Source organism: Balaenoptera ricei, chromosome 5 (genome assembly GCF_028023285.1).
Source record: "Balaenoptera ricei isolate mBalRic1 chromosome 5, mBalRic1.hap2, whole genome shotgun sequence".
NCBI classification, from domain to species: domain Eukaryota; kingdom Metazoa; phylum Chordata; class Mammalia; order Artiodactyla; family Balaenopteridae; genus Balaenoptera; species Balaenoptera ricei.
In genome coordinates, this window is record NC_082643.1 from 33,814,316 (window position 1) to 33,835,914 (window position 21,599).

Here is a 21,599-nt window from a genome sequence, read left to right on the forward strand (position 1 = left end):
AAATTAAAGATGATACAAACAGATGGAGAGATATACCACATTCTTGGATTGGAAGAATCAAGATTTTAAAAATGACTATATTACCCAATCTACAGATTCAATGCACTCCCTATCAAACTGCCAATGTCATTTTTCACAGAACTAGAACAAAAAATTTCACAATTTGTATGGAAACACAAAAGACCCCGAGTAGCCAAAGCAATCTTGAGAAAGAAAAATGGAGCTGGAGGAATCAGGCTCCCTGACTTCAGACTATACTACAAAAGCTACAGTAATCAAGACAGTATGGTACTGGCACAAAAACAGAAATACAGATCAATGGAACAGGATAGAAAGGCCAGAGATAAATCCACGCACATATGGTCACCTTATCTTTGATAAAGGAGGCAAGAATATACAATGGAGAATAAGTCATGCTGGGAAAACTGGACAGCTACATGTAAAAGAATGAAATTAGAACACTCCCTGACACCATACACAAAAATAAACTCAAAACGGATTAAAGACCTAAATGTAAGGCCAGACACTGTAAAACTCTTAGAGGAAAACCTAGGCAGAACACTCCATGACATAAATCACAGCAAGATCCTTTTTGACTCACCTCCTAGAGAAATGGAAATAAACAGAAAAATAAACAAATGGGACCTAATAAAACTTAAATGCTTTTGCATAGCAAATGAAGCCATAAACAAGATGAAAAGACAACCCTCAAATGGGAGAAAACATTTGTAAATGAAGCAACTGACAAAAGATTAATCTCCAAAATATACAAGCAGCTCAATATCAAAAAAACAAACAACCCAATCCAAAAATGGGCAGAAGACCTAAACAGACATTTCTCCAGAGAAAATATACAGATTGCCAACAAACACATGAAAGAATGCTCAACATCACTAATCATTAGAGAAATGCACATCAAAACTATAATGAGGTATCACCTCATATCAGTCAGAATGGCCATCATCCAAAAATCTACAAACAGTAAATGCTGGAGAGGGTGTGGAGAAAAGGGAACCCTCTTGCACTGTTGGTGGGAATGTCAATTGATACAGCCACTATGGAGAACAGTATGGAGGTTCCTGGAAAAACTAAAAGTAGAACTACCATACGACCCAGCAATCCTACTACTGGGCATATACCCTGAGAAAACCATAATTCAAAAAGAGTCATGTACCACAATGTTCATTGCAGCTCTATTTACAATAGCCAGGACATGGAAGCAAACTAAGTGTCCATCGACAGATGAATGGATAAAGAAGATGTGGCACATATATACAATGGAATATTACTCAACCATAAAAAGAAATGAAATTGAGTTATTTGTAGCGTGGTGGATGGACCTAGAGACACTTATACAGAGTGAAGTAAGTCAGAAAGAGAAAAACAAATACCATATGCTAACATATATATGGAATCTTTAAAAAAAAAATGGTTCTGAAGAACCTAGGGTTAGGCAGGAATAAAGACACAGACATATAGAATGGACTTGAGGACACAGGGAGGGGGAAGAGTAAGCTGGGACGAAGTGAGAGAGTAGCATTGACATAGATACACTACCAATGGTAAAACAGACAGCTAGTGGGAAGCAGCCACATAGCACAGGGAGATCAGCTGGGTGCTTTGTGTCCACCTAGAGGGGTGGGATAGGGAGGGTGGGAGGGAGACTCAAGAGGGAGGAGATATGGGGATGTATGTATATGTATAGCTGATTCACTTTGTTACACAGCAGAAATGAACACACCATTGTAAAGCAATTATACTGCAGTAAAGATGTTAAAAAAAAAAAGTGAACAAAAAACATAAACAGTCACCAAAGTTTATTGCTTTACTTGCCTCTTAACTTTTATATTTGTATATCCAAATCTACGAATCCAAATGAAAGCCTTTAATTCCGTCTGTTGTTGAAACTTTTTAAACAAGCCAATGAATTTTATTTTGTGCCTCTCTACCCCTCCCTTCCTCCCCCACCCCCAAAGAGAAGAAAATAAAAGAATAGCCTCTGTCATTTAAGTAATGTTGCCACTGTTAGGGGGTGCAGGAACTATTTTGTGTCAGTTGTAGCAGCTCTTTTATCTAAATGACAAATAAACAAAGAGACTCATCAACACTTACTCAACCTTGGCTTCTAGGATATTTCATCATGTGCTATATGCAGCTGAGATGCTTTGGCACTTATCTTCACACACTGTACGTTTTATTTAGTAATGTCGAGAAAATACTTTCATAGGCACACTACTATGGCTTTTAGAGTTAACAAATAAGCACTTTTGTTTTCAAGTACCAGAGCAGATTTTAATCACTTGAAAACACACGTTCTTCCAAGTGGCAGTAAACATATAACCCCTATACTATTTCAATTTAACAAACACATCTTGGGAAAAAGACAGTATTCCATTTTACTTATTGTACCTAAGTAGAATCTAAATCATTTCAGAGGCTCACATTGGTAGATTTAGTAGCAACGCCTTCACAGTTCTATGTTATTTAGCTATGGTTCATATTAAGTGATTTTCATTCTAGGTATTTATCTGTTTGAGAAAGGCACATAAATCAATTAAAATAATCTGATAATCCAATGTCATTGTTGAGCTAAATGTCTGGAAGAACCCAAAAAATAATCTTAACAATCCAAGGTCAACTAAAAAAAAGATGTTTTAAGTAATTATGAAAATGACAAACACCCAAGAGGCTCAATGCTATTATAACAAAACCTATTCATTTGCTGAGCGATTCACCTATCCAATTAAAGAAACACTTAGGACCATTAAAATCAGGAGTTCTGGTCCAAAGAAGTGACAAAGGAGGCTCCTGAACTCACTTCTTCCCACAGAGAAACTGAAAATTCAGCTACACATGGAACAATTCCCTCTGAAAGAAACCTAAAACCTAGCTGAGCAACTCTTACACCTTGGGCAAATAAGAAAAACCCACATCATAACAGGTAAGAAAGGGTATGACACAATCTCATAAACCTCACCCCTGAAAGTGACACACCAGCTGACGCACCACTGGGAGGGAATTCACAACTCATGGATTCTCCCTGAGGAGTAAGTTTGGGACCAAACACCTAGCACCTCAACATTTAAGACTTCCACTTGTGAGACAGGCCCCCAAAACACCTAGCTCTGAAAGCCAACGAGGCTTGCATTCTCGAGACCCACAAGACTATACAGGCATACCTGGGAGATACTGCAGGTTTGGTTCCAGACCACTCTAATAAAGTAAATACAGCAATACAGCGAGTCACGTGAATTTTTTGCTTTCCCAGTGCATATAAAAGTTATGTTTACCCTATACTGTAGTCTATTAAGTGTGCAATAGCATTATGTCTAAAAAAACAATGTACATGTCCTAATTTTAAAATACATTATTGCTAAAAATGCTAACCATCTTCTGAGTCTTCAGTAGTCATAATCTTTTTAATGATGGAGGGTTTGAAATATTGCAAAAATTACCAAAATATGACACAGACACAAAATGAGCAAACGCTGTTGAAAAAATGGCACTTTTAGACTTGTTCAAGGCAGGGTTGCCACAAACCTTCAATTTGTAAAAAACTCAATATCTGCAAAGCACGATAAAGTAAAGCACAACAAAACAAGATATGCCTGTACAGCAGAAAAAGAAAGAACAAAACAAAACAAAACACAGTTCCTAATGGGCTCTCACTCCAAAAGGATGGAATAGGGAAAACAGGAGTATACTGTTTTAAGGTTTGAAGACTATACATGAAATGGTATATTATTATTTGAAGAAAGGCTGTCGTAAGTTGAAGACATATATTTCAAACTGTAAAGAAACCACTAAACTTTTAAAAAAGAGGTATAGGGCTTCCCTGGTGGCGCAGTGGTTAGGAATCCGCCTGCCAATGAAGGGGACACGGGTTCGAGCCCTGGTTCAGGAAGATCCCACATGCTGCAGAGCAGCTAGGCCCGTGTGCCACAACTACTGAGCCTGCGCTCTAGAGCCGGTGCTCTGCGACGAGAGAGGCCACCGCAATGAGAGGCCCGCGCACAGCAATGAAGAGTAGCCCCCGCTCACCACAACTAAAAAAAGAAAGCCCACGTGCAGCCATGAAGACCCAACGTAGCCAAAAATACATAAATAAATTAATTATTAAAAAAGAGGTATAAATAACAAGACACAGTGAAGATAAAATAGAATAATAAAAATACATAATCTAAAAGAAAACGGATAAAGGGAGACAAGGTACAAAGAACTGATATAAGGGATAAAAAACAGATGGCAAGAAAGTACATTTAAACTGACTACATCAAAAATTACATTAAATGTAAATGGTCTCAACAACCCAATTAAAATGCAGAGCTTATCAGAATGGGTATAAAAGCAAGACTCCATTATATACTGTCCACAGAAAAGAAATTTAAAAAATAAAGCCATAGACAGGTTTAAAAAAATGATAGAAAAAGATACTACAAGTAATAATCAAAATAACACTGTCATATCTACATCAACATCAGAAAAGGTAGACTTCAGAACATGGACTATTACCAGGTATGAAAGGAGACCTTACATAAAGATAATGGGATTCATTTATAAGGAAAACATAACAATCTGAAATGTGTATGCACTGTATTAGTTTCCTAGAGCTCCTATGACAAACTACCACAAACTGTGTGGCCTAAAACAATAGAAATTTATTTTCTCACAGTTCTGGAAGTTAGAAGTCCAAAATAAGGTGTTGGCAGAGCCATGCTCTCTTACAAGCCCCTAGGGGAGGATCCTTCCTTGTCTCTTCCAGCTTCTTGTAGCCCCAGGTATTCCTTGACTTCTGGCAACATAACTCCAACTTCTGTTTCCATCACTACATGGTGTTCTTTCTTTTGATGTCTGTTTTAACATGGTGTTTTCATCTTCTTCTTATGAAAACACCAGTCATGTTGGAATCAGGCCCATCCTAATGACCTCATCTTTAACTTCATTACATTTGCCAAGACCCTATTTACAAATAAGGTCATGTCCACAGGTGCCAGGAGTTAGGATTTCAACATATCTTTTGGGGAGACATAATTCAACTCATAACAGGTACCCAGAAACAAATGCTAAAAATAAAAAATAAAACAAAAACTTGAGAGAAATGAAAAAAGATACACACAAATCTAAATTACAGTTGGAGAAGTCAACACTCCTCTCTCAGTAATCAACAGAACAAGTAGATATAAAATTAGTAAGGATATAGAAGATATTAACAACACTTGCAACCAATTTAACCTAGTTGACGTGTATAGAGCACTTTATGTAATAACAGATGAGTATGTATTGTTTTCAGGTACACATGGAGCATTAACCAACGGACACCATGTTTGCAGCCATAAACCAAATTTCAACTAATTTAAAAGAACCGAAGTCATACAAAGTATGTTCTCCAATCATAATGGAATTAAACTAGAAATCAACAAGAGAAAGACATCTGACAAATCCTCAAATCTGTGGAAAGGAAACAATACTCTTCTAAATAATTTATGGGTCAATGAGAAAGTCACAGGGAAAATTAGAAAATATTTTGAAAAGAATAAAAATGAAAACACAATATAGAAAACTTTGTTGGACCTTACAAAATCAGTGCTTTGAGAAAAACTTGTATCATTAAATGCTTATATTAGAAAGAAAAAGAGATCTGAAATCAATAGTTTAAAGCTTCCACCTTAAGACACTAAAAAAGAGGAGAAATTAAATCCGAAGCAAGTAGAAAGAAAAATAATAAGGGAAGCAAAGGTCAGTGAAACTGAAAACAGAAAAAACAATAGAAACATATGAAACCTATAGCTACTATCGTACTTAATGATGAAAGTAAAGGCTTTTCCCCTAAGATCAAAGACAAGGCACTCTCAGCACTTCTAGTTAACATTGTATAACGCAGTAAGTATTCATTGGGAGATGTAGGAAGTCCTAAAGTCTACAAAAGGCTGCTAGCATGAATAATTGAGTCTAGGAAGGTTGTAAAATACAAGGTCAATATAAAAAATTCAATTGTGTTCCCATATACTAGCAATGAACAACTGGAATTGAAAATTTTGTAACAATAAAAAACATGAAAATTTTAAGGATAAATTAACAGAATATGTACAAGAATTGTTTACTAAAAGCCACAAAACATTAGAGAGAAATTAAAGAAAACCTAAACAAATGGAAGATAAACCATATTTATGGAATGGAAGATTCAATATTGCTAATATATCATTTTTAGTAAAGATGGCCTACTGATTAAGTACAATACCAATCAAAATCTCAGCAGAATTGACAAGCTGATTCCTATATTTATATGGGAAAAACAGAAAACCTAGCATAGCCAAAACCTTTTTGAAAAAGACATAGTTGGATTCACATGACCTGATTTTATGACTAACTACAAAGCTATAGTAAACAAGACAGTGTGGTATCGATATAAGGATAGATATGCTAATTGACTGAACAGAATAGAGTCTAGAAATAGACCCACACAATATATAGTCAATTTAATTCCAACAAAGGTTCCCAGACAATTCATGAGAAAAAAAAGTCTTTTCAACAAATGGTGTTGGAAGAACTGGACTTGCATTTGTAAAACAAATGAACTTCAACTGTTATTTTGCAACTATGACAGATTATAGATAAAAATAAGTAGCATCAGCAGCAACAGTAGAAGAGGGTAATAATAATTATGTTTGACACAATTTGGTTTTAGAAAAGTCAAATCACTGTTAGGTAATAATAAGTGTGTAGTCAACTAAATAATCTACATCAGCAGCTTTAAATTTTTCCAGTAAGACAGGCTCCAAACATATACACGTAGAGGTGAATTCAGAGGCCTCTTGCAGTAAACCCATAGTGCCCCCTTCAAGTGACCTAAGGCTACAGGTTGAAAACAACTGCTACATCTTTATCTTCCTTCCTACCAATAAGACTACTGCCATTTATATTTCGAACTCTGACTTATCTTCATCCTCTCTTCTTCCTGTTTTTTTTTTAATACTGTATATTTCTAAGCCTAAATGTAAGGCATCACATTTTTTCTTTGTATTTCACTAAATATTTCACATGAGTATTTCATTCTGAAAAATGATTTAAAACTTTGTATTTTAATTACTGTAATGCAAGCTGTATGATCAATTTGTAATATTGGTGAAACTGTCAAACAAATCAGGTCCTAGAACAGAATCCTGGAAAGATGGCCTAAAGAGGATGACACCTCAAGTTTATAAAGGGCATTAAACAGTGGAGTTGTAAATGATACAACAATTCTGAATGCTATGAATGTCTTCTAATCATCTTGTCTGTATTTCAGAAAGGTACCACTCAGATTTTCAAATCATTTGCTGGTTGACATTATAAATCGTGAACTCACAGTTTTTTTAAAAACTCCTTTTCTGAAAGTGGGACAGTCTAAAGTTAAGTCACGCAGAAATAAAATGTTTCACAGTCACATAGAAATGTGTCACAGTCACACAGAAATAAAACTATTCTTGTATAAATGGTTCCTACATAACATTCATTTGGTCATAAAACTCTTTAAAAGTAGGGACTATTTCATTCACCTTTGTTTCTCACAGTTCTCAGAACAATGTCTACAAAAGGTACCCAGAAAATGTTTAATAATCAATTATTTGAATTAAAACATTTATTCAATATAAACAGGGTACTGTAAACCTTTGTTTATGTTGAATAAATGTGCTTATTCTAATAAATGGACTTGGAGAAAAAAGACTTGGACAGGAATGTGGACATGTGACTAAAAGATACGTTACTACTTACCCACTATAAAAAGCAGACTATCACATACTCACATAAAATAAGTTTTGACTATCACAGGGAACTATAAGAACGAAAAGTTGACACAAAGATATAAAGAAAGCTCCAAATGTATACAGGTTTTTTAAATGTCTTCCTACTATATTTACTCTCTTAGAAAAAAATACTCCAGCCTGAAATCAGAAGTATAATACCAGAGCTTATTCAACTTAAAAAAATACTTTTCTAGGTGTTTTGAAAATAATTTTTATGTGAATTTATGGTTAAGTACATGTTCCTTACTCAGGATCTACCCAAGTTAGTACACCCAGCACTAAACTAAGAAAACAGGAAGTACTATGTGATAAAACTGGTAATGCTATGTAAATGAAACAATTCATTTATAAATAATAATAAATGATCACTCCACACCACAGTAACTTAGGATGATTTGAGAATAAATACTTAACTTTGAGAAGGATTACTTGACTGGCAGTGTGTTGCTGGTACATGTCAAGATTATTCATCTCCCTGACAGTAATATTAACCACAATCCATCTCAGTTACTTCACTTTATCATTTTCTGACTAATGTTAAAAAAACAATGTCATTGAAGGCTGCTTAAACTAAGTGTAGGCTTAACCTCTGTTAGAGTCATATAAAAACTTCCACTAGAAGGTAACTTCTAGTAAAAAAACAAATCTGCTATACAGAGCGCTAATACTTTAAAAATACAAATTTTAAAAAATAGTCATACAAAACCAATAGATTGTTTTCCTAATTTAAAAACAAAACTTCAGCAAATCCTCTAAACACACGACAATATATTGCCCCGTGTGTGTGTGTATGTTCACATTTTGCTAAACTTAATTTTAAATTGTGGGGGAAAAGTTGCATAGCCATATTTTAAACAAAATATATCACATTGAACATGTAATAATTTAAAGTTTTAAAAGGTCAGTGTACCCATGAAAAATTTTCTTCAGTATTATACAAATACTACATAAAAAGCAGTTTGCTATATAGGACCCCCCAAATTAAGTACTTTGCTAAAGGTCCCTTCTAATAAATGGAGGCAGGCTGATACAAGTCTATCTAAATCCAAAAATTTCCTACTCTGGTTCTTGAATTTTATCTTTCCAGGCTATTTCCCCTTTCAATTTGGATGTTCCTTTTAGAAAACATCTGCACTTACACTCTACTTTCTATAAAATCATTTTCTTTTTCTATTAATGCAATAGTTTTTCTCTGTGAGGGTATTTATTCTTGTTTCGTTTCCAAGGCTTCTTCTGCTTCTTAAATTGTCTTTGTTTCTTCTGGTTTCTTTTATTTTTCTATTCCATTTAGTCTCTGTTGTCCTTCACACTGAAGACTGTCTTTCAGTGTGAATGTCTGCTACCTTCATTTTTAAGAACGAGGCACGAAAGAGCTGACTGAAGTACACTGAACATAAGCAGCATGTGAATGGGTCGACTTCACTGAAGAGAAATCAGGTGGGCTCCAAGCAGGATCCCTAAATGTCAGTACTCTTCAGGTCTTTTCTCTTGAGCCAGTCAGTATATCCAAAGAGTAGCACAATTTTCTGTCTTACAGGGTGGGGCTGGTACAAGCCTGGCTGTCGGAGTTCCGATAGCATGACAGCAAAAGGGGTCTGGGGGCCTTCACCATTCAGTTCTTAAAGCTTTCTGTTAATCCTCCTGCTTTCCATTCCTTACCCTTCAACTCTCCCGCTGCTGTTCTTGTTGTTCTCAAATCAGAAACTTCTCCAGTACAATTTCTCCAAAAAGTAAACCTCTAGTCTTTTACCAAGATAAAGGTAAAAGTAGTTGCATATTGGAAAGAAGTATAAATGCAAGTATTCAATGTAAACTATTCTTTCTGGTTATATCTAAAGTCTACCAGTTCAGTGATAGCGACAGATCTGAGATCAAATCCTAGCCTTAACACTTGGAAAATGTATGACCTTAGAGAGCTGCTTAACTTCACTACATCTTAGTTTCATTATGTGTAAAATAAAGATAATAACACATTCCTTACAGTGTTGTTGAAGGGATTAAAGAAGGGCGCTTATACAAAATGTTTGTTAAAAGCACCTACTAGGGCTTCCCTCACAATCCTACAAAAAGATTCTAACCTTTCCCAGTATCATTCTTTTGCTGACTGGACTATAAACTCCCCAAGGCCAGGGAATGTAATTTATATCAAAATCCCTAAGATCCATGTGGCATATAACAGTATATTTGATGCCAAGATTAAAATATTTTTAATATATTTTGTCAGCCAATAAAAAATAGCCAAATGTGGGGTAATTTTAAATTTCTTTCTCTGCAATTATGTTTTATTTAAATACTTTAAGATCCATTATTTACTCTTATAATACAATAACTTTTTAAATTTTTTTAAGTTTGAATTCCTTTGGTTTTGACTGAAGCCCAATAAATAGAAAAACAAAGTATAAGTTATAACGCCTATCATTTTAAAACAATATTGCTCCCCCCCCCCCAAAAAAAGAGTGTTCTTTTCCCTCTGTGACATCTAGATGGTATATTGATTCCCAGTATATCTGTTACAGAGCCTACTAAAAGGACTGGCATTCGTCAGAAACAGCACTTAAAACTTAAAGAGATAAAGAAGTGCTGTCTGATCAACAACAGTTAAATGTCGGTAGTCAATTCCAGGTCAAGATGAATGCTGTATATTAAATGTGTGTGTTAGGAGAAATATCTCACATATAAAAACACACAACCAAATGGTAGGAGATAAAAAGGAGACAGGAGACGGGGCGGGGGTGGTGGTGGAAATCATCTACTTTTGCTTTAAACAAAGAGAGAGAGAGAGAAAAAACACAATAAATACAAGGACAAACAATAGCAACTCATCAACCAGTAAATAAATTCAGAACAGCCTTGTCATTCAGTACTCTTCAGTTATCTCAGAATGTACGCTTTAGAAACATTTTGACCCAGACTAGAGCAATGAAAGCTGCTAGTTTAACAGAGTGTGGATGGTACAGCATTGTAAGATAGGTTTAAAACAAACAAACAAACAAATAAACAAAAACCTATGATTAACTGGGACCTGGACCAAAATTTAAAATACAGTTTGAAGATCTGATGATAGTAAACTTTGCTCAAATTCCTACACTACAAGGTAGGGTCATTTTCCCCTAATGTTTACTTTTCTTGACTCTTAAAATAACAGATCACATTGTGCTGGCCCTCTACAGTTGAAAAATGCATGATTTTCCTTTTCCCTCTACCTTGAACTCTTTCTTTCAGTATTTTCCTTCACTTTAAGAATGAGCTCTAATAAATATTAAATACTTGATTATACCTTGGCCAGTCCTGCTTTTTCCCCCCAATCTTCAGTTATTTTTTAGTAAAATAGTAACTTAGAAGATTTTATTTTATCTAATCTCCAGAAACTAAGAGTCCCTCGCACACCCTATTACTCAATGAACAATCAATAAATGAAAAACCCAAATGAATGCTCGAGTAGTAACATCAGGTATTCTCTAGATTTAAGCAAACATGCAGCTTTTTCATAAAACAGGCTTAGTCAAAAAAGCTTGGGGCATAACCTGGGACAAACACACCAGGAGTAGGCAATTGGGAAAAGCTTTCCTTTTTCAAGCAATGGAATGCTGGTTGTCTCTTACCATGCATTTCAGCATGAGAGGTGAAAAGCAACTTGATAAAATAACATCAAAACAGACTTAGCAATTGATACCAAACGTAGAAAGCAGTATAGCATATTGCAGCATTTCTCAAGGTTTCTGGGCCAAAGCTCATAGTAAGAAGTCTGTCACTTCAAATCATAACCCAGCACACACACACACACACACACACACACACACACACACACACACACACACACACACATCTTAAGCAGAAGATTCATACATGATGCACATTACTTTCTTTTTTTAATGTAATGCTATACTATTCTATTCTTTTTTTAAAATGCTAGTTGTGAACTGCATAGTGTTAAAATTCTGGTTCTATCCACTAGCTATGTGACTTTGTACAACTTGCTTAACCTCATGGTGCCTCAATTTCTGTCCCTGTAAAAGACAATAATAACGTTACCAATCTTAGAAGGCCTTTGTGAGGGTTAAAAGAATTAACACATGTGATATTCTTAAATAAGAGCCTGGCATATACTAAGTCCTTAATAAACATTAGTTAACAGTAATAAAGTGAGAGGTTCCTACCCTGAAATTTACAGCTGAGTTTTCATTTGCAAGGTTTCACTTGGAAATGGATAGTTCCATTTCAATCTAACAACATACTTGTTTTTTGGAATAGGTATTCAGGTATATACATTAAATATTCCAAAATAACCATGTTGATCAATTAGAACAGAAATGATTGTACCTGATTATCTTGATTTTCCTCACTTAGAAAATTGGCTTACACAATCAATCTCCTACTAAGGAAATAAATAAATAAATAAATCACAATAGCACAAAAAAATCTTACTAATCCACCAAGGAAGCCCTGGTACTGAAACACTCAGCCATCATAATTTGTTTTTATGGTATGACATTTTGTAAATATATTCCTGTCCTAATTATAACTTCTTATAAAGAAAAGACAAAAAAAAAATGTTCTTATCTCTTCCAAGGAGACTGTCAAAATATAAAAATCAGTATGTATTTGTAAAATATGGATTAATGTCACTTCAAAGTTTATGCATGGTTAGATCTGTCTTCTCATCAGTCAGAATTTCAGACTAGTGATGAAACAACAGGGAAAGTGGAGAAAAAAAATCAACTTCAAAACTGATCTCTACTTTTTTTCAGCTTTAAAAGAATAAATTAAACCATTATGTTAAATGAGGAGTTTCTCAATACAAGGAAATATTAAATTTTCATTGTGATTTTCAGACTAGACATTTTTTTTGCACTGCCCCATTTAGACTTTCTTTTTGAACAGAATGATCAGAAACATAATACAGAAGAAAGGGTGCTGATTACATTAATTCAGCTTCAGAAAGAGAATTCCCTGTGCAACATGGAAGAGATTACCAAATAAAATTGTAGCTTTGTATCAATGCTACTAAAACTCCTCTGAAAACCAGCTTAGGGGAAATTAAATGGACATAAACACGCATAAATAATTCAATGCATTTTAAAGCTAGTCAGGCTATATTATCTACTTAAGAAGGAGGGTAAGATCTGTTTATATTTTAAATTAAGCTTTGCACACAATGTTTCCTTTGATTTCACAAGTTTATTTAAACAAATAGTAATGTTTGCTAAATGTATACTATGGGACAAACTTCAATATAATTCTATTATAATCGTTTTTCATACAGATATAGCTCATTTTATGTACGTGATGCATTCCTGAAAATATGTATATAAACAGATATTTCAAAATGGAATCATACTGTAAACATTAGGCAGACTTTAATACCAATAGGAATGAGATACATTTTATAAAGTAAACAATGTTATACATGGAAAGTACAATTTTAAAATACCTGATATGCTTATTTCACTTAAAATAATTCAGTTAATTCCAAACTCACTTATTTCCATGAATATTTAATGAAAACAATTAGTAGTAGCAGAATTCCATTTTCATGAACTTGAATGACTTTTGTAGCATTTGAACTACTGCTGCTTTATAGGAAAGGAGATGTTGTAGGTTATGTGGCTGAGTATTAGAGCTCCCTACTTCTTCCCAGCTCTGCTAATTGCACTAATGTTGGCTAGCCAATTAAGTGCTGTTCAGCTAGTGTTGAAAACACTCTTCATAAATTTTCCTTCCTCAGCACAAAATGCAATCCTTTCACAAAATCTCTTATAATATTATAAATTTTTTTTATATATAAAATTTTTATATAAAAATGGATACTACTACAATTAAACACACTAAATCACCAAAGTGATATTTTTATGTCTTTGTACAGCGGATATGGACATTTATAGATAGAGAATAATGAAAATAACTCTTTTGCTTTGGCTTCTGAACCCCTTTTTACTTTTAATCTAATAAAATAGAAAAAGCAAAATTTCTATTGCTTGTCTAGTGGGGCATAAAAATAACCTCATTTATCACATACAGAAGATAAGTTATAAAGACATGAGTTAAAACAGTGTTTTACACACCTAGCAAAAGTATTTGGCAAGTTCCTTAGAAACAGCTGCAACATACAAATAAGATTCAATTTGAATAAAAGATTCTATTTACCTGGCAAATAATAACAGCATTTTGCTGATACTATTTCATCGGATTCTCATAATGAAAAAATTCATAGGATCTACTTTTAAAAAATTGTTTTGAAGGCTTTCTTCTGGTCATGTAAGATTTTTAGTGGAATAGAGAACAAAGATGAGGGTCAGAGAACGGAGGCTTTTGGCAAGGAAGTAGTAAGACGAGGTGATAGGGTTATGGGAGCTCTTGTTCAGGTACAGTGATGGCAGAAGAGAGAAATACAGCCTCAGCAGAAAAATCCAAATAGCCTCCCACTTAGCACCACTGCTAACTGTTCCATCAAGACATAAACATGCACCTTGTCCACAATCCATCTAACTACTCACTGCATCTTAAAGAGCCTACAAAAAGTCCTCTAAAGCACAAAACATCTTAAGTTATGTGCTTAAATAGAAGTCCAAACTGAAGGACTCAGCTTAAACAAAAAAAAGGCAATTCTTCTAGATGTCTAGAAAGGTTATATATTTATTTTGTGAGGCAAATTTTACATTTTAACAATTTAATGAAAAATGAGACCTTTACTTTCACTTACACAAAATTCAAATAAAGGATAGTAGGATATAATAGTCTGAGAATTAAAGAGCTGTCCAGTTTTTACTATTGACCTACTGCATGGCTCACTACACAAGTCAAACTAATACAGTCCTCATTTATTAGACAAGAGAGTTCTACAGATTCCAGTGAAATACTACAGGGTCTTAGAACAAATACAATACCTAAATGTAAGTAAGGCTTTCCTTTAAAAAAAAAAAAAACCCAAAAAACATTTATCCACTTATTATTCCTCGTAGTCAATGGGTCACCCGGGAAATTCTGCTGATCTGGCCACAGCTGGCTGCTCTTGGTTGTGCTTGCTCATATGTTTGTGGTCAGCTGAGGGCTGGCTCGTGTAGGATGGCCTCAGCTCACACAGCTCAGCCATCCTCCAGGTGTCAGTCCTGGCCCTCCAGCTAGTTAACCTGGGCATGTTGTTCTCAAGGTGATCAAAGAAAAGTAAAAGCAGAAACATGCAGGTGCTTTTTCAAACCTCTATTTTGTGTCTAGTTTACTAATTACCTCTTTTTCTCCCCTTACTGGCCTTTTTATTGTTTTTGTTTTTTAATTGTTATAAAATATACATACATGAACCTTACCATTTTAACCACTTTTAAGTGTAAGTTCAGTGGCATTACATTCAGGTTGTTGGCCAACCATCACCACCGTCCATCTCCAGAACTTGTTTCATCTTGCAAAACTGAGACTCTATATCCATTAAGTGAGTCTCCATTCCTCCCTCCCCCCGCCAGGCCCTGGCAACCACCATTCTACTTTCTGTCTCTATGAATTCGACTACTCTAAATACCTCACATGAGTGAAATCACACAGTGTTTGTCCTTTTGTGAATGGCTTATTTCACTTAGCATAATGTCTTCAAGGTTCATCCATACTGCAGCAGGTGTCAGAGGTTCCTTCCTCTTTAAGGCTGAACAATATTCCACTGTATATATGCACCACATTCTGTTTATCCATTTATCCAACAGTGGATACTTGGATTGCTTCCATCTTTTGGTTACTGTAAATAATACTATTATGAATATGAAAATTGGTATACAAATACCTCTTCGAGTCTCTGCTTTTATTTCTCTTGGGTATATATTCAAAAGTAGAATGGCTGGATCTTAGGGTAATTCTATTTTTTATTTTGAAGGAACTGCCATACTTTTTTCCATGTCAGCTTCACCATTGTACAGTCCCACCAGCAGTCCACAAGGGCTCTAATTTCTCCACATCTTCACCAATACTTGTTATTTTATGATTTTTTTTTTTTAATTAAAGCCATCCTACTGGCTGTGAAGTGGTTATCTCATTTGGTTTTGATATACATTTTCCTAACAATTAGTAATGTTGAACACCTTTTCATCTGCTCATTGGCCATTTGTATAACTTCTTTGGAGAATTGTCTATTCAAATTCTTCACCTGTTTTTGAATCAGGTTGTTCGGTTTTTGTTGTTGAGTTTTAGGAGTTCTCTATATATTCTACATATTAATCCCATATCCGATAGGTAATGTGCAAACAAGGCTTTCTTTTGAAAATGAAAACTCTCCTTTAAAAGTGAAAAAGGATTCAGGATATTCTGTTTGTTGATAATTCAGGACAGAAAAGGAAAATTCTTAAAGAATGCCTGATGATATGTGAAAATACTTATAGAAAACCCAGTGTGTGTGTGTGTATGTGTGTGTGTGTATAAAATGTAGTTATTCCTTACTGATATGCGGTAAATTAGAGGTAGTTTTTGTTATTTACATGTTTCACATTTTAAAATTAAAAACAGACTGATTAATTTTAACACAGTTAAAATTAATTTTTTAGAACTTGGGGGAAATGTCATGTATATTTTATTATTTAATTCATTTAACACATTTATTGAATGGCAGGTCCTATACTAGGCAAGGGAGAAATAATGGTAAACGAGAACTCTATCTTTATGAACTTTAGTGGAGCACACAAGAAGAACCAAAACAAGTAGGTAGAAAGATATGTAAAAATGCAGGATATTTTAGGTGCTCTGAAAGAGAGGAAGGAAGGAATCAGTAATGGTCTCTATGAGGAGGTGTTGTTCCTAAAGGACTGAGACAGTCAGCCACTCACAGAGCAGGGAGATGAACATTCAAGGCAGAGAAAGCAAACTGTGGAGTTGGGAAGGATCCATTCTGCATGCAATGATAAGTCAAGAAAGGTTTAAGCGCTGAATTTATGGAATTCAAAATTACATTTAAAGAGGATCCACTCTGTTGTAGTGAGGAATGGCTCAGAGAAGGGCAAGAGGTAGAGGAAAATCACTTAGGAGACACAGAGCAGTGTGGGGTTACTTGTCTTTTTACAAGAGTGCTGGTAAGAAGTTTCCATGATGTTCTTCGTATCTTTTATCAAGTACTGACACCCTTAGAAGAAGCTGATATTTGGGAATAATATCTTCTTAAATGTATATGGAGAAAAAAATATAACTGTTAATATTTTTAGTTGTTATCAAGGTTACCAGGCATATTAAATTTTTCTATTTTAAATTTGAGAATAATGAAAATACATTTAAAAAACAAATATATTAGTTATAATAATATTAAAAATATTTTCTAAATGTGATGTGAAAAATAAAGATAATCACTTGAATATTTTTATATTCAAGATAGTGATATTTCAGATGATTATTAAGAAATTACCTTGGACAAATCTCTGAAGTTACTTGGCAAAGTAAGATCCAGTTCTTCTGATTCATAATTAGTAATGACCCAGGGAAACACTGGGTACTGATTTAAGTCATTGTAACTCCGTCCTGGAAGAGGAAAAAAAAGTCATTCTTAATTTAGAAGAATGAAATGATAGACATTCAGGAATATACTAAAAGTAACAAGAACAACAATTTCTGAGTGCCAGACATTGTTCCCAGTGCTATCCATTCACAATTTCATTTAATTCTCACAATAACCCTATGAAATTGGGATCACCCCCATTTTACAGATAAAAAAACCGAGGCACAAAAGTTTATGTAACTTGCCCCAAATCATGCAACTAGTAATGGTCAAACTACATTCAAATCCAGATACTCTGTACCCACATCTTATAAATTACACAATTATTTTTTATTAGTTGAAAGCCTGCACCAAATAAAATAATCCTCATTAGGAATTTAAAAAACAATTTGCAATCTCACAGAGTTCTTCAACACCAGAATCCTTTCTTTGCCATTAATTAACCAACCAACCAATCAACTAAGTTCAAGTGACTTCACCCCTATGGGCATTCACAGTCAACTGTAAAATGACCAGGATGTTCTTAATAACTCTGAAATTTCTGTGACAGCTTTCAAATTCTATGCTCCTTTGAACATAATGCACAGTATCATAGATGTTGCTTACTTCATTCCCAAATGCTGCCACATACTCTTCTATGATTCTGCTAAACTAATGACATTCAACGACACATTCAGGTCTACTAAAAATATGAATAAAACAAAGGATGACGTAGCCCATCCATGTAGAAACAGCAGTTTTCTGGATATCACCACTTTAGGGAGGCAGCACGGTAGATGACATCATTGTTTCTGGAGTAAAAATGTTGGCGTTTGACTCCACCATTTTACTAGTCTATAACCTATTTTTACTTAGATTTAATGTGAACAGACTTTTATGGCTAAAATACAAGGCAAACAAGGATATTAATATTGGTTGAATTCCTTTCTTATAGTGTATTCTATCATCGCCATTCTTTTCCCGTTCTCAAATATATACAGATATCATATCAATATAGGGCTGAGTATTACAGTAGCTCTCCACACAAATTCTTGGTATCTAAGCCTCCCTTATCATTTGATGTTTTGTTTTTTTTTTTAAACATCTTTATTGGAGTATAATTGCTTTACAATGGTGTGTTAGTTTCCGCTTTATAACAAAGTGAATCAGCTATACATATACATATATCTCCACATCTTCTCCCTCTTGCATCTCCCTCCCACCCTCCCTATCCCACCCCTCTAGGTGGTCACAAAGCACCGAGCTGATCTCCCTGTGCTATGTGGCTGCTTCCCAGTAGCTATCTATTTTACATTTGGTAGTGTATATATGTCCATGCCACTCTCTCACTTCGTCCCAGCTTACCCTTCCCTCTCCCTGTGTCCTCAAGTCCATTCCCCTCGTCTGCATCTTTATTCCTGTCTTGCCCCTAGGTTCTTCAGAACCTTTTTTTTTTTTTTAGATTCCATATATATGTGTTAGGATATGGTATTTGTATTTCTCTTTCTGACTTAACTTCACTCTGTATGACAGACTCTAGGTCCAGCCACCTCACTACAAATAACTCAATTTCGTTTCTTTTTATGGCTGAGTAATAACCCATTGTATATATGTGCCACAACTTCTTTATCCATTCATCTGTCAATGGACACTTAGGTTGCTTCCATGTCCTGGCTATTGTAAATAGAGCTGCAATGAACATTGTGGTACATGACTCTTTCTGAATTATGGTTTTCTCAGGGTATATGCCCAGTACTGGGATTGCTGCATCATATGGTAGCTCTATTTTTAGTTTTTTAAGGAACTTCCATACTGTTCTCCATAGTGGCTGTATCAATTTACATTCCCACCAACAGTGCAAGAGGGTTCCCTTTTCTCCACACCCTCTCCAGCATTTATTGTTTGTAGGTTTTTGGATGATGGCCATTCTGACTGGTGTGAGGTGATACCTCACTGTAGTTTTGATTTGCATTTCTCTAATGGTTAGTGATGTTGAGCATCCTTTCACGTGTTTGTTGGCAATTGGTATATCTTCTTTGGAGAAATGTCTATTTAGGTTTTCTGCACAGTTTTGGATTGGGTTGTTTGTTTTTTTTGATATTGAGCTGCATGAGCTGCTTGTAAATTTTGGAGATTAATCCCTTGTCAGTTGCTTCATTTGCAAATATTTTCTCCCATTCTGAGGGTTGTCTTTTCATCTTGTTTATGGTTTCCTTTGCTGTGAAAAAGCTTTTAAGTTTCATTAGGTCCCATTTGTTTATTTTTCTTTTTATTTCCATTTCTCTAGGAGGTGGGTCTAAAAGGATCTTGCTGTGATTCATGTCATAGAGTGTTCAGCCTATGTTTTCCGCTAAGAGTTTTATAGCGTCTGGCCTTACATTTTGGTTTTTAAACCATTTTGAGTTTATTTTTGTGTATGGTGTTAAGGAGTGTTCTAATTTCATTCTTTTACATGTAGCTGTCCAGTTTTCCCAGAACCACTTATTGAAGAGGCTGTCTTTTCTCCACTGTATATGCTTGCCTCCTTTATCAAAGATAAGGTGACCATATGTGCATGGGTTTATCTCTGGGCTTTCAATCCTGTTCCATTAATCTGTATTTCTGTGTTTGTGCCAGTACCATACTGTCTTGATTACTGTAGCTTTGTAATATAGTCTGAAGTCAGGGAGCCTGATTCTTTCAGGTAGGATTTTATTGCTATAAACTTCCCTCTTAGAACTGCTTTTGCTGCATCCCATAGGTTTTGGGTCGTCGTGTTTTCATTGTCATTTGTTTCTAGGTATTTTTTGATTTCCTCTTTGATTTCTTCAGTGATCTCTTGGTTATTAAGTACTGTATTGTTTAGCCTCCATGTGTTTGTAATTTTTACAGACTTTTTTCCTGTAATTGATATCTAGTCTCATAGTATTGTGGTTGGAAAAGATATGTGATATGATTTCAATTTTCTTAAATTTACCAAGGCTTGATCTGTGACCCAAGATATGATCTATCCTGGAGAATCTTCTATGAGCATTTGAGAAGAAAGTGTATTCTGTTGTTTTTGGATGGAATGTCCTATAAATATCAATTAAGTCCATCTTGTTTCATGTATCATTTAACTCTTGTGTTTCCTTATTTATTTTCACTTTGGATGATCTGTCCATCAGTGAAAGTGGGGTGTTCAATTCCCCTACTATGATTGTGTTGTCGATTTCCCTTGTATGGCTGTTAGCATTTGCTTTATGTATTGAGGTGCTCCTATGTTGGGTGCATAAGTATTTACAATTGTTTTATCTTCTTCTTGGATTGATCCCTTGATCATTATGTAGTGTCCTTCTCTGTCTCTTGTGATAGTCTTTATTTTAAAGTCTATTTTGTCTGATATGAGAATTGCTACTCCAGCTTTCTTTTGATTTCCATTTGCATGGAATATCTTTTTCCACCCCCTCACTTTCAGTCTTTATGTGTCCCTAGGTCTGAAGTGGGTCTCTTGTAGGCAGCATATATACAGGTCTTCTTTTTGTATCCATTCAGCCAGTCTATGTCTTTTGGTGGGAGCATTTAATCCATTTACATTTAAGGTAGTTATCTATATGTATGTTCCTATTACCATTTTCTTAATTGTTTTGGGTTTGTTATTTTAGGTCTTTTCCTTCTCTTTTGTTTCCTGCCTAGAGAAGTTCCTTTAGCATTTGTTGTAAAGCTAGTTTGGTGGTGCTGAATTCTCTTAGCTTTTGCTTCTCTGTAAAGGTTTTAAAATCTCCGTCGAATCTGAATGAGATCCTTGCTGGGTAGAGTAATCTTGGTTGTAGGTTTTTCCCTTTCATCACTTTAAATATGTCTTGCCACTCCCTTCCAGCTGCAGAGTTTCTGCTGAAAGATCAGCTGTTAACTTCATGGGGATTCCCTTGTATGTTATTTGTTGTTTGTCCCTTGCCAATTATAATATTTTTTCTTTGTATTTAATTTTTGATAGTTTGATTAATATGTGTCTTGGTGTGTTTCTCCTTGGATTTATCCTGTATGGGACTCTCTGTGCTTCCTGGACTTGATTGACTATTTCTTTTCCCATATTAGGAAGTTTTCAACTTCAAATATCTCTTCAAATATTTTCTCAGTCCCTTTCTTTTTCTCTTTTTCTTCCAGGACCCCTATAGGTCGAATGTTGGTATGTTTAATGTTGTCCCAGAGGTCTCTAAGACTGTCTCAATTCTTTTCATTCTTTTTTCTTTATTCTGCTCTGCAGTAGTTATTTCCACTATTTTATCTTCTACATCACTTATCCATTCTTCTTCCTCAGTTATTCTGCTATTGATTCCTTCTAGAGAATTTTTTATTTCATTTATTGTGTTGTTCATCATTGTCTGTTTGCTCTTTAGTTCTTCTAGGTCCTTGTTAAA

The 21,599-nt window shown here is 34.8% G+C and overlaps 1 protein-coding gene across 3 annotated transcripts in view; it reads right to left on the bottom strand.

The window, feature by feature from the left end:
- Positions 1 to 21,599, bottom strand: part of LRBA (LPS responsive beige-like anchor protein) — a 737,360-nt gene that overhangs the window by 180,152 nt on the left and 535,609 nt on the right. For all 3 annotated transcript variants that reach the window (XM_059922597.1, XM_059922598.1, XM_059922596.1), the window contains exon 44: positions 17,152 to 17,264. In XM_059922597.1, coding sequence (XP_059778580.1) covers positions 17,152 to 17,264 — 113 coding nt within the window. The remainder of the gene's footprint in view (positions 1 to 17,151; positions 17,265 to 21,599) is intronic.